Source organism: Salvelinus namaycush, chromosome 9 (genome assembly GCF_016432855.1).
Source record: "Salvelinus namaycush isolate Seneca chromosome 9, SaNama_1.0, whole genome shotgun sequence".
Classification (NCBI taxonomy): domain Eukaryota; kingdom Metazoa; phylum Chordata; class Actinopteri; order Salmoniformes; family Salmonidae; genus Salvelinus; species Salvelinus namaycush.
The window spans coordinates 22,921,265-22,935,510 of NC_052315.1; the positions used below are offsets into that span (position 1 = coordinate 22,921,265).

General features: G+C 43.1%; 1 protein-coding gene across 1 annotated transcript in view; it reads left to right on the forward strand.

Annotated features, from left to right (window-relative positions):
* Window positions 1-14,246, forward strand: part of wwp2 (WW domain containing E3 ubiquitin protein ligase 2) — a 49,762-nt gene that overhangs the window by 13,362 nt on the left and 22,154 nt on the right. The window contains exons 2-9 of the mRNA XM_039001104.1: window positions 1,598-1,679; window positions 2,442-2,595; window positions 2,768-2,889; window positions 3,225-3,362; window positions 11,229-11,310; window positions 13,501-13,646; window positions 13,749-13,989; window positions 14,099-14,188. Coding sequence (XP_038857032.1) covers window positions 1,610-1,679; window positions 2,442-2,595; window positions 2,768-2,889; window positions 3,225-3,362; window positions 11,229-11,310; window positions 13,501-13,646; window positions 13,749-13,989; window positions 14,099-14,188 — 1,043 coding nt within the window. The 5' untranslated portion in view covers window positions 1,598-1,609. The remainder of the gene's footprint in view (window positions 1-1,597; window positions 1,680-2,441; window positions 2,596-2,767; window positions 2,890-3,224; window positions 3,363-11,228; window positions 11,311-13,500; window positions 13,647-13,748; window positions 13,990-14,098; window positions 14,189-14,246) is intronic.

Sequence of the window (14,246 nt, forward strand, 5' to 3'; positions counted from 1 at the left end):
TATGTCATGTAAAATATATTCACCCCACCCAGTATTGTAATCAAAACTTACCAGAAACCCTGTAGTCCTTGGCTCAGACAGTGTAGTAGTGTGGGCTCAATAGCATCTCATTAGATCTCGAGAATCAGCTGTACATGTGATGAAAGAATGCACTGTGCATGCAGATGGTTGCAATTCCATTGAATTGGGGATAGTTTAACCAAAATATGTCACAAATAAGCTTCACTGTTATAAGCTAACTTTGATGAATTTAAGCAAAATTCCCCAAAGACCCGGGCTTAACTTCCCATGGAAAATTTCCTGAAAAATGCAGGAAATTAACCGGAAAGTTTCCGACCTTTGCAACCCTAGTCTTAACACACCAAGACAGTCATGAAGAGGGCACGACAAAACCTATTCCCTGTTGTATTAGGCGCATGTGACAAATAAAATTTGATTTGATACTCATATTTTCCCTATACCCATCATGGGGTTGCGACATCCTAGCCTATGAATGAAAGTTGACAACATAGGTGCACACAGGTCAAGATAAATATTTGACATGACAGACAGCGACACCACTGCGGTCTAAGGCACTGCGTCTCAGTGCTAGAGGCATCACTACAGACCCTGGTTCGATCCCGCTGTATCACAACCGGCCATGATTGGTAGTCCCATAGGGCGGTGCACAATTGTCCCAGCATCGCCCGGGTTAAGGGAGGGTTTGGCCGGGGTAGGCCGTCATTGTAAAATAAGAATTTGTTCTTAACTGACTTGCCTAGTTAAATAAATAAATACATTCAATACCGCCTTGCACACACTTGCCTGCATCTAGCTGATATAGGGTGTAATCATTAGTCCAACAGTTGCAAACGAGACAAATTCTGGTATTTTTATCCCTGCTTTGTTTGCTTCCGTTTGAGAAATGTTTTTCAACAGAATCGGTGGAATGAATACACCCCATATCACGCATAAACACAGTTCACTTTCATAGCAGCCACGTTGTATTCCTTCTTGCCTCTATGCACTCCTCCTCTCACCTATTCCCTTCGTTTGTGGACTTCAATGAACAACACATCAGCTGTATGTGAGCTCTGATAGAGCTCTGATATGTTGGAGGACATCCACCGGAAGTTGTCATAATTACTGTTGTGTAAGTCTATGGAAGGCGGTAAGAACCAAGAGCCTCCTAGGTTTTGTATTGAAGCCAATATACCAAGAGGAGGGCGGAAGCTTGCTGTCCTCCGGCTACACCATGGTGCTACCCTACAGAGTGCTGCTGAGGCTACTGTAGACCTTCATTGCAGAACAATGTGTTTTAATCAATTATTTGGTGATGTGAATATATTTATTAGAGCTTTATCTAAAAAGGATAACTTTTTCAATGTTATCAATACAATTTTTATTTTTATGAAATTCACAGAGAAGGATAGTCCTCCCCTTCCTCTGAGGAGCCTCCACTGTTATGTTGTGGTCCACAGTGTATGTAGGAAAGGAGGTTACGCAGGGGAAATAGATAGCTAGCAATTTTTTTGTATTGCAGTGTGTGATTCATTTCAGAGTTTTCTGTGTCATGTCAGTTATGTGTGTTCTTAGATTGTGCCTGTGTGTTTCTCAGGGCTGTGATGTCATGGCAGCAGCCAATGTGACAAGACCCGGCAATGTCCAGACCACAGAGAAATCACAGTTGACGTTGAAAGGTATAAGCAGCTTTTAATTCCTCTCATCTATCCCCTGCTCTTGTAACCTACTCTAATACTCATCCTCTTCCCTGTGTCTGTGTACATTTCTCTTAAACTCATGGCAACCTGAACCACCCCAAGCTATTATTGTCCCACTTTCATTTTTCAGCCTCCATTGTTATTCCACTTTTCCATGTGTTCTCCCTGCACTTTATTACTCCCTTTCCTCTCTCTTTTCCTCAGTTCATATTGCATGCACTACTATGCTGTCACCCATCACTCACTCCACCACTCGTATAAGATCAAATTAAACAAGTTTAATTCACCTTGACAGTTTTAAATAATTGGAACATTTCAGGTCTGTCCTCCCTGTTGAAAAGATTCAGCAGTATCCTAACAGTTATTCGGCCCACGTTTTCCTGAGCGGATATGTAATTCAGTTCAATGTTAATTTTGACATGGATAGCCACGGTAGCCAAAAAGGTTTGACATTTCGCTGGCCAAGTGAGCATCACATTAATATGGAACAATCAACAACACATTTATGAACAGAAGTACACTGTGCCTAAACTACCACCCTGTTTGCCTGTGACAGCTAGAGGGCGGCATTTGCATTTTAGTGTTTGCTTGTCATACAGTTACAAATCCAGAGTAGCTGTACTAAGTATTTGTATTACAAACTGTAGGTTAGGGATTGGCCGGAGTTGGTGTACCACAGTAGTCTTTTTTTGTATTTTGCTATATGTTCAACAATTGTTTATTTTTTTCTTCTTCACCAAGTGGTCTCAGCAAAGCCTCAGTCACCCAAGCTGCCCACCCGCTCCAGACTCAGCTCTTTTGTGGAGGTGACTGCAGATGGCCTGACTAGTGAAACCAAGAAAACGGGCAAACGTACTGGACACCTTGAGCTACAGTGGAATGAGGACCTCACCCTGTGAGCCCCCCTAATCTCAACCTCACTTACTCTGTTGTTAGTGTGTGTGTGTGTGTGTGTGTGTGTGTGTGTGTGTGTGTGTGTGTGTGTGTGTGTGTGTGTGTGTGTGTGTGTGTGTGTGTGTGTGTAATGTAGGCCTATTTGACTGTGTATCTGATTATGACTTGTGTAGGAATGTGACGCCTCAGAGCCGGTTAGATCTTAAGTTGTGGAGCTGCCACACTTTGAGGAAGGAGTTACTGGGGACTGCCACCATTGACCTGCTTGACACTCTGCGTACACATGATGGCAAGAGTAAGACAATAAAAGTTTATTTTTATATAGGTCATTGTCCATGGATAGTTAGCAGGACTCCCATTCATGCTACTGTAGTATTCTATCTACTTTAAAATATTTGGGGTTACCCTCTACCGAACTGCAAGATCAAGTTTACAATTGTGGAAGTCTTTTATTTTTTTTACAAGCATGTCAGAAAAAGAGAAAGAACGTTGGTTTTCTATACGCAGTTGATAGGTTATTGAAGAGCAGTGACCTATCTCTTATCATCTATCTTACTTTTCCCAAATCCTTCATTTTCTTTCTCTTTCGTTTTCCCTCCCTCCATCCCACACTTCCCCCTCTCCCTCCAGTGGAGAATCTGCAGCTCAGTCTGGTCTTGCAGACCGAGAACAAAGGCTCACTTGTAGCTGGAGGCGAGCTGAACGTCTGTCTGGACGGCCTGGTTGTTGATCTGGGATCTTTGCCCAATGGCAGCACAGCAACAGACAGTGAGTCCCGCCTTGCAACACACACACACACACACACACACACACACACACACACACACACACACACACACACACACACACACACACACACACACACACACACATTAACACTTACAAAAGAGTACACACTCTTTTTTAATGCAAACAAAATCTTCCCACACACTTTCTTTCTCGCATTCTCTCTCTTGCTCTCTGGTATATATTCACACACTTTGCAGTTAGCGACTTATGCTTTTCAGACTCCACCCAAGCAAGAAGTGCAGGGCTCATTTGGAGAACGGCAAAGAGTGTACTTTGTGATGTTGCGGTGGAGTTTTTAATGTAATGTGATAGAATAGTGATATTTTGAGCCATCATGTTACTAGTGTGCAAGTTTGCACATAGTCTTTCACATGTTGAGAAGAAGACCAAGGAGTTTTATGTGGCTATTTGACAATTATGACTTTCCAAATCTGCATGTAGGCCTAGTTGATACTATTGCTAAACATCCACTATAACTTGTGAACACAGAAACATAATTAGCTGGTAACTCTTTAGTCTCACCGTGACGCCGGCGCATTTTGGACTTGTAACTCCTTTAAAACATTGTGTTTGAGCTACAGACTTCTGGGTTGTACTATTGAATTCGTCTAGACCAACAATTAGTCTGTGTGATTAATGGGGGCTGAGCTAGAGCGCTGTTTGTGAGACAAGGGCGGATTCTGAAGGGGCCCGGGCTGGATCTTTTTACAAAAACCTCTGTAGACTCCGAATGGTTTTAGCTGCAAACTATTAAAAGATATCTCAAAGCTGAGATCTCTCACGAACACGCACATGTAACATGTTTTGCTCTAAAGCTACACAATAGTTATTAGAAGGTAAGGGGTTCTTCTACATAGAAGATCATAGGAAATCCCAAGACATAGTGTCTGTAATACTGTAATAAGCTCACATTGTTTCTGTCACAAACACCACACAGTTGTCACGGACTAGTTGGATATTCATTTCCCACTGAGTGAACCATTTCTGTACTTTCAGCATTCATATAAATTCATTTTTATCACATTTTTGCTTTGTCTGACCGTATTTTTCTTATTGTGACTCTTTATGTGAAATTAATTTGTTTATACTTGTTATCCTGAAAAGAAAATGGCCAAACACTTCATCGTGAGGCTAAATGTAAGGGCTGGACATGCAGATAAAGGAAAGTCTGATTTTGAAGCAGATTTTTGCTGTGGTTTCGGGACAGATAGGGTTAATGACAGTGGCAGGTCTTTTGTGTTGTCAATACTTTACTGCACGTGTACAAATGAGTGGTAAAAGAGCCCATCCAAACAGTGCAGCAGCATCTTCTGTTTACAAACAGCAGACAAATATACTTTTGTGAGACAAAGATTGGACTTGCCTCTTGAGTTTGTTAAACGTGGTGTTTTTAATGAATAACATCACATTAAACTGACTTATAGAGGTGGCTTGAATTTCTCAGTTCATGCATCTCTCATCTGTGTATGAAATAACACACAAGCCTTTTCATTCCGAATCACAGAGCCAGAGTGTTTCCTAGTGAATGAACACAGCACAAGTCAGGGTTGGGTTTCTGAGCGTATGGTTCATAAATGTGTATCTTTGTGTGTTTAAACAGTACCAGTCAAACGTTTGGACACACCTACTCACTTTATTTTTACTATTTTCTACATTGTAGAATAATAGTGAAGACACCAAAACTATAAAATAACACACATGGAATCATGTAGTAACCAAATAAGTGTTAAACAAATCAAAATGCATTTTATATTTGAGATTCTTCAAAGTAGCCACCATTTGCCTTGATGACAGCTTTGCACACTCTTGGCATTCTCTCAACCAGCTTCATGAGGAAGTCACCTGGAATTTATTTCAATTAACAGGTGTGCCTTGTTAAAAGTTAATTTGTGGAATTTCTTTCCTTCTTAATGCGTTTGAGGCAATCAGTTGTGTTGTGACAAGGTACAGCAGGGGTGGTATACAGAAGATGGCCCTATTTGGTAAAAGACCAAGTCCATATTATGGCAAGAACAGCTCAAATAAGCAAAGAGAAACGATAGTCCATCATTACTTTAAGAAATTAAGGTCAGTCAATGCGGAACATTTCAAGAACTTTGAAAGTTTCTTCAAGTGCAGTTGCAAAACCATCAAGCGCTATGATGAAACTGGCTCTCATGAGGACCGCCACAGGAAAGGAAGACCAATAGTTACCTCTGCTGCAGAGGAAGTTCATTTTAGTTACCAGCCTCAGAAATTGCAGCCCAAATAAATGCTTCATAGAGTTCAAGTAACAGACACATCTCAACATCAACTGTTCAGAGGAGACTGCGTGAATCAGGCCTTCATGGTCGAAGGACACCAATAAGAAGAAGACACTTGCTTGGGCCAAGAAACACAAGCAATGGACATTAGACCGGTGGAAATCTGTCCTTTGGTCTGATGAGTCCAAATTTGAGATTTTTGGTTCCAGCCGTCGTGTCTTTGTGAGATGCAGAGTAGGTGAACGGATGATCTCTGCATGTGTGGTTCCCACCATGAAGCATGGAGGAGGAGGTGTGATAGTGTGGGGGTGCTTTGCTGGTGACACTGTCAGTATCACTGTCATTTAGAATTCAAGGCATATTAACAAGCATGGCTACCATAGCATTCTGCAGCGATACGCCATCCCGTCTGGTTTGCACTTAGTTGCACTATCATTTGTTTTTCAACAGGACGATGACCCAACACACCTCCAGGCTGTGTAAGGGCTATTTAACCAAGAAGGAGCGTGATCGAGTGCTGCATCAGATGATCTGGCCTCCACAATCCCCCGACCTCAACCCAATTGAGATGGTTTTGGATGAGTTGGACCGCAGAGTGAAGGAAAAGCAGCCAACAAGTGCTCAGCATTTGTGGGAACTCCTTCAAGACTGTTCGAAAAGCATTTCAGGTGAAGCTGGTTGAGAGAATGCCAAGAGTGTGCAAAGCTGTCATCAAGGCAAAGGGTGGTTACTTTGAAGAATCTCAAATATAAAATATATTTGGATTTGTTGAACACTTTTGGGTTACTAAATGATTCCATGTGTGTTATTTCATATTTTTCATGTCTTCACTATTATTCTTCAATGTAGAAAATAGTAAAAATAAAGAAAAACCCTTGAATGTGTAGGTGTGTCCAAACTTTTGACTGGTACTGTATATTGTGTGTTTATGCCTGTGCATGAAGGTTAATATTGTTCTTAAATCGATGAACAACCCCTGTTCCATTCAGATTTGTTACTTTGGTGTTCCCCAAGCGCTCTTTCACACCTGCACGCCGTCATCACGCATTGCCATGCACACGCTTGGGAGTGCTTATGTGGAATTTGTTTCTCAAAATTGCGTAATTGACTCTGGTTTCTGTGAGTTGTGCAGGACAATCGGCTCCTGTGATCCAGGGGGTTTCCTCTCTGCCTGGCTGGGTAGGGACTCACTGTGGGACAGGAAGGGAGGGGGAAGAAGTCTATTAAGGGAATGAATATGTGCTTTCTGAGGTCTTAGTGTGTGTGTGTGTGTGTTGTGGGGGGAGTGTTAGTGAATAGAGGTCTGGAGTGTGTGCTCTAAGGACAGGTTTTAAGGGGCTGCGTGTATGAAGGTCTGGAGTGTGTGCTTTCTGGCGGGGGGGGTTGTATAAAGGTTCAAGTGTGCGCCGTGTTGCAGGGGGAAGGTGTGTTAAGGCCCTCTGTGTTCTCTCTGAAGGCAGCTCTGTTAGTTTAGTGTTTTCCCTCATTTCCCCTGGCAGTTTTTCTGACACGCTGACACACACTGCTACCATAAACAGACCTTTGTGCTGCAGCCAGTGAAAAACACATCCAGACCAGACAGAACTCACCTTTACGTATATACAGGCCTAAACGGACAAACACATGCACTCTTATGCATGTGCATTGCACACACTCTTATACATGCAGGCACATCATATAAAATCAACAGACATATAAACTCGGCAAAAAAATAATTGTCCTCTCACTGTCAACTGCGTTTATTTTCAGCAAACTTAACATGTGTAAATATTTGTATGAGCATAACAAGATTCAAAAACTGAGACATAAACTGAACAAGTTCCACAGACATGTGACTAACAGAAATGGTGTGATGTTCGGATGTACCGATCCTGTGCAGGTGTTGTTACACGTGGTCTGCCACTGCGAGGACGATCAGCTGTCCGTCCTGTCTCCCTGTAGCAATGTCTTAGGCGTCTCACAGTACGGACATTGCAATGTATTGCCCTGGCCACATCTGCAGTCCTCATGCCTCTTTGCAGCGTGCCTAAGGCACGTTCACGCAGATGAGCAGGGACCCTGGGCATCTTTCTTTTGGTGTTTTTCATAGTCAGTAGAAAGGCCTCTTCAGTGTCGTAAGTTTTCATAACTGACCTTAATTCAAATGTATTTATAAAGCCCTTCTTACATCAGCTGATATCTCAAAGTGCTGTACAGAAACCCAGCCTAAAACCCCAAACAGCAAGCAATGCAGGTGTAGAAGAACGGTGGCTAGGAAAAACTCCCTAGAAAGGCCAGAACCTAGGAAGAAACCTAGAGAGGAAACAGGCTATGAGGGGTGCCCAGACCTCTTCTGGCTGTGCCGGGTGGAGATTATAACAGAACATGGCCAAGATGTTCATAGATGACCAGCAGGGTCAAATAATAATAATCACAGTGATTGTCGATGGTGCAACAGGTCAACACCTCAGGAGTAAATGTCAGTTGGCTTTTCATAGCCGATCATTCAGAGTATCTCTATCTCTAATTGCTTACCGCCTGTAAGCTGTTAGTGTCTTAACGACCGTTCCACACGTGCATGTTCATTAATTGTTTATGGTTCATTGAACAAGCATGGGAAACGGTGTTTAAACCCTTTACAATGAAGATCTGTGAAGTTATTTGGATTTTTACGAATTGTCTTTGAAAGACAGGGTCCTGAAAAAGGGACGTTTTTTTTGGATGAGTTTTATATACAGTATATCACAAAAGTGAGTACACCCCTCACATTTTTGTAAATATTTGAGTATATCTTTGCATGTGACAACACTGAAGAAATTACACTTTGCTACAATGTAAAGTAGTGAGTGAACAGCTTGTATAACAGTGTAAATTTGCTGTCCCCTCAAAATAACTCAACACACAGCCATTAATGTCTAAACCGCTGGCAACAAAAGTGAGTACACCCCTAAGTGAAAATGTCCAAATTGGGCCCAAAGTGTCAATATTTTGTGTGGCCACCATTTTCCAGCACTGCCTTAACCCTCTTGGGCATGGAGTTCACCAGAGCTTCACAGGTTGCCACTGGAGTCCTCTTCCACTCCTCCATGACGACATCACGGAGCTGGTGGATGTTAGAGACCTTGCACTCCTCCACCTTCCGTTTGAGGATGCCCCACAGATGCTCAATAGGGTTTAGGTCTGGAGACATGCTTGGCCAGTCCATCACCTTTACCCTCAGCTTCTTTAGCAAGGCAGTGGTCGTCTTGGAGGTGTGTTTGGGGCCGTTATCATGTTGGAATACTGCCCTGCGGCCCAGTCTCCGAAGGGAGGGGATCATGGTCTGCTTCAGTATGTCACAGTACATGTTGGCATTCAATGGTTCCCTCAATGAACTGTAGCTCCCCAGTGCCGGCAGCACTCATGCAGCCCCAGACCATGACAGTCCCACCACCATGCTTGACTGTAGGCAAGACACACTTGTCTTTGTACTCCTCACCTGGTTGCCGCCACACACGCTTGACACCATCTGAACCAAATAAGTTTATCTTGGTCTCATCAGACCACAGGACATGGTTCCAGTAATCCATGTCCTTAGTCTGCTTGTCTTCAGCAAACTGTTTGCGGGCTTTCTTGTGCATCATCTTTAGAAGAGGCTTCCTTCTGGGACGACAGCCATGCAGACCAATTTGATGCAGTGTGCGGCGTATGGTCTGAGCACTGACAGGCTGACCCCCCACCCCTTCAACCTCTGCAGCAATGCTGGCAGCACTCATACGTCTATTTCCCAAAGACAACCTCTGGATATGACGCTGAGCACGTGCACTCAACTTCTTTGGTCGACCATGGCGAGGCCTGTTCTGAGTGGAACCTGTCCAGTTAAACCGCTGTATGGTCTTGGCCACCGTGCTGCAGCTCAGTTTCAGGGTCTTGGCAATCTTCTTATAGCCCAGGCCATCTTTATGTAGACCAACAATTCTTTTTTTCAGATCTTCAGAGAGTTCTTTGCCATGAGGTGCCATGTTGAACTTCCAGTGACCAGTCAGTATGAGGGAGTGTGAGAGCGATGACACCAAATTTAACACACCTGCTCCCCATTCACACCTGAGACCTTGTAACGCTAACGAGTCACATGACACCGGGGAGGGAAAATGGCTAATTGGGCCCAATTTGGACATTTTCACTTAGGGGTGTACTCACTTTTGTTGCCAGCGGTTTAGACATTAATGGCTGTGTGTTGAGTTATTTTGAGGGGACAGCAAATTTACACTGTTATACAAGCTGTTCACTCACTACTTTACATTGTAGCAAAGTGTCATTTCTTCAGTGTTGTCACATGAAAAGATATACTCAAATATTTACAAAAATGTGAGGGGTGTACTCACTTTTGTGATATACTGTATATATATATATATATATATACACACACACACACACACACACACACACACACACACACACACACACACACACACACACACACACACAGTATGTTCAGAATAATTGTGAAACTGTTGTTAAACCATATGTAAATATTGCCAATAACAAAAGGCAAATAAAATCAACTTTCTTGGGGGGATGGAGTTGGTGAGGAGGCTAGCTGCTGATGTAGGATTGGCTCTTCAGTTAGATGGATTTTAGGGGAACACATGGAATCCAAGCCGCTTTGGCTCAACTCGTTGAAACATTGACTTTTGGAAGGATTTCAAGTAGCAGTGTTCACCAGTAGATGGTTGCCCCCTTTAACCACTTTCCGACTTACTGTTCCTCCATCTCCGGAACGTTTAGCTAAGGCAACACAAACAAACAGATCTGTCTCATGTCTCTCAGGGGGTATATGGGGGCAACCGCTAGACTTAGCTATGTCATTGGATGATGCATTCAGGGCAGTATGAGACAGTGGTTTCTCCTCAACTAGACCGTTTATGTTACGTGTCCAATGGAGTCTCACAAGAGGCCCTTTCATACGGGTGAAACAGGCACACAGGCTTGTTTTTCTCAGTAACTACCTGTTTACCTGAGGCAGGATCTGAGCTATCTATTAACACATAAAAGCGGCAATATATAACTTTTTGGCTGACCCGACCAAATTCACATAGAAATGGTAGTTATAGATCTCTCATTCGCATCGATAGCAAGTCTAAGAAGTGGTAGATCTGTTCTATGTGTGCGGTTTCTATGCTTCCCGTCCTTCAGTTTAGTTTTTGGCATCTTTTACTTTATTTTTTTGTGCACCAGCTGAAAATACTATATTAGTGGTTATGGAAATATATTTTACAGCATTTTAGATGGTACAGGGATTCTCTACACACTATACTTTCTTGTTTTGTCACATATACTGATTTCTTGGTGGTTAGTTACTGCAGCTCGTGGCCCACTCCTATTATGTGTCCCTGTTTTATAATGAAAAGCATGTTATTGGGCTGTGGTTTCAGTCAGGGGAGGGAATGAACATACACTCATTCAGTCACAGACCACATTCTATAGCAGTGAAAATTGGTCTCTTGAAACAGTAACCATCAAGTGTTCTGTGATTTTTGTTTTTCTCTATAGAGATTGGATGGTATATATTATTTTCTTACTAATGGTTATAATGAAGTTTGGTGTATTGATGGTGTGTCCTTTGTATGTCCTGTTTGTACAGAGATGCTGCAGTCGGACAGATCAAACCTACGCAGGACCCAGAGTGAGGAAACCTCCAGGACAGCCTGCAGCCCCCGCGGCAGGTGAGAACGAACAAACATACATACAAATACTTATTTGTACTGACCTGAGCTATTTATACTCGATTCATACCCCTACAGAATACATGTTGAATGAACAAACTATTTCACACATAGATTCACTCATTTCAAGTTTGGATGTATAGAGATTTACTGTATGTTTCTCTAGTCCCTTGTACACATACGTCTGAGCACACACACGGCCTCTCCGAAGTCTTACTTAAAACACAAATATACTCCTTTGAGGGAAATGGTCAATGCAGTGATCCAACACAGAGATGCCTTAATCAGACCAATGATAAGTTACAGATAATGAGCATGCCAAACGTGAGACACTGCTATACTTCAACACACAGATGTATGGTATTTCCCTGAAAACATTAGAGGGCATTGCTGTGGACCTTTTTGTTTGGAACACCATTCAATGGCTGCATCCATCTGTCCCTAAAGAGAGGAGTAGAAAGGGAGGTGTAGAGAGAGGCAGAAAGAGAGAAGTGCGGAGTTCTATGCTAAGTTTTTTTGGTGCTTCTGTATTCTCCCATGACGAGAAGCATGTACCCCCCCTTTTCCAATGGGGAAAAAGCCAAAAGGTTTATGTTTTCCTGTCCTTTTCCAAATGACTGTTCTTCTGTTCTTGTGTGCAGATGATACAGTGATATATGTGCATGCAAAGAGCAAACAACAAACTGCACAAGAACTCACTACTGTAATGGTCCAGTTTACAAAGTGGCTCAGTGACTCGTGTATGCATCTCAATGTGAAAAAAACTGTTTACATGTTCTTCACAAAGAGGGCAACAGATACTACTGAGCCAGATGTCTATGTATCTAGCTAATTTCCGATTTAAACTGACTACAGATGTAGCAAAACTGTACTTCAAATCTATGATACTCCCCCACTTAACATACTGCTTGACTAGTTGGGCCCAAGCTTGCTGTACAACATTAAAACCTATTCAGTCTGTCTACAAACAGGCTCTCAAAGTGCTTGATATAAAGCCCAATAGCCATCATCACTGTTACATCCTCAGAAAGCATGAGCTCCTGAGTTGGGAAAATCTTGTGCAATACACCGACGCATGTCCTGTATTCAAGATCCTAAATGGCCTAGCTCCCCCTCCACTCAGTATTTTTGTTAAACAGAAAACCCAAACATATGGCAGCAGATCCACAAGGTCTGCCATGAGAGGTGACTGTATAGTTCCCTTAAGGAAAAGCACCTTTAGTAAATCTGCTTTCTCTGTGAGAGCTCCCCATGTCTGGAATACACTGCCATCAGACACACACAACTGCACTACATATCACACTTTGACAAAATGCATGAAGACATGGCTAAAGGTCAATCAGATTTGTGAACATAATCCCTAGCTGTGTATTGCCGCTTTCCATGTTGTCTGTTGTCTGTAGCTTGTGAGGTGTGGAAACACTTTGTTGCTTTTATGAATTTTGTCTTGTTGCTTTTTGTTCTATGTTGCTCTGTCTGTATGCTATGTCTTGCTTGTCCTATGTTGCTCTGCGTGTGCTCACGGCTCAATGATTGTTTATATTGTAATTGTTTTTAATAACCTGCCCAAGGACTGCGGTTGAAAATTAGCCGGCTGGCTAAAACCGTCACTTTTACTGAAACGTTGATTAATGTGCACTGTCCCTGTAAAAATTAAATAAACTCAAACTCTGTACCGCTTTTAGTATAGGTAGTTGGTGGGGGGAAAAACTCACTGTGAATAGACAACTTTTCAGAACCTTACTCAAGTTTCCATTGATAATGATCCAACTTTGTACTCAGCATTCTGATGTCTGGGGGGTAAAAACCAACATGTTTTCATTGTATAAAAGCACTTGTAGGAAATAACCTATATTTAGCTTTAGGAAAATATGAGTATATTTTGAGATGGAAAGTTCTCACACAGACTCTTCTTTGTTCGTGTGTATGCATGCCCTGCCGCCTGTGTGTGAGATGTGTTGAGCTGCTTTTTCAACATTTAAGTCAAAATATCAAACATTTTCTTTATTCTACTCCAAAGTATCAGCCGCAAACATATTCTATAGTATTAACATTTACGTCAGTAGCTTAGCTTTACATCACAAATCTACATTCTGTCCATTGTAGGAGTTGAAGAGAGGTTAAGGGTAATTTTATGTGGTGTGATTGATCCTGACCCCTCCCCTGTGTCTGTGTACATGTTCTGGTCAGGACTCACAGACACTCTGCAGAGGATTCGCAAGGGGGTTCCCCGGGGGTCGCTCTGGCTAATGGAGAGCTGAGTGAGGAGCAGAGTCCTGGGGCTTCTGGTCGCAACTACTCGGCCAAGAACTCCCACAGCAGCCCTGGGAGTGCAGGTACTATAACCTTGGAGACATGAAACTATTCACTTGACACTAGAATTGATACATTTTTCCCAGTGTGGATCAATCAACTCCTTTACCTGCCCTACCCCACAGGTAAAGTTGAGCTGACTGCCAACGAGCTGGAGAATGGCCGTAGCAGCCTGGCTCGTCATACACCCCCACCATCCTCCCCGCCGACCCAGTCCCCAGCCCCCAGCAGCAGCAGCAGCCCCTCTCCTGGGCTAGACGGCACAATCCTCCCTCCTCCTACAGAGGCGCCGCCTGCTGGAGCTAACCCAGACCCCGCCAACCCAACCACCGCTACAGAGCCTGTTCCAGAGTTACTACCCACTGGGTAAGAGTTTGCGTGTAGGTGCTTGTGCGTGTCTGATTGGCATTACGGTCAATCTCCTCACATGTAACTTGACTGACCTAATATGCCTCTGCCTCTCCCTCTCTCTCAGCTGGGAGCAACGAGTTCTGCCCCATGGCAGGGTGTACTATGTGGACCACAACACAAAGACCACCACCTGGGAAAGACCACTTCCACCTGGGTCAGTCAGCCTACACACTTTGACCTCTACTCCTCCTCTTCCTCTCTTTATCTCACAC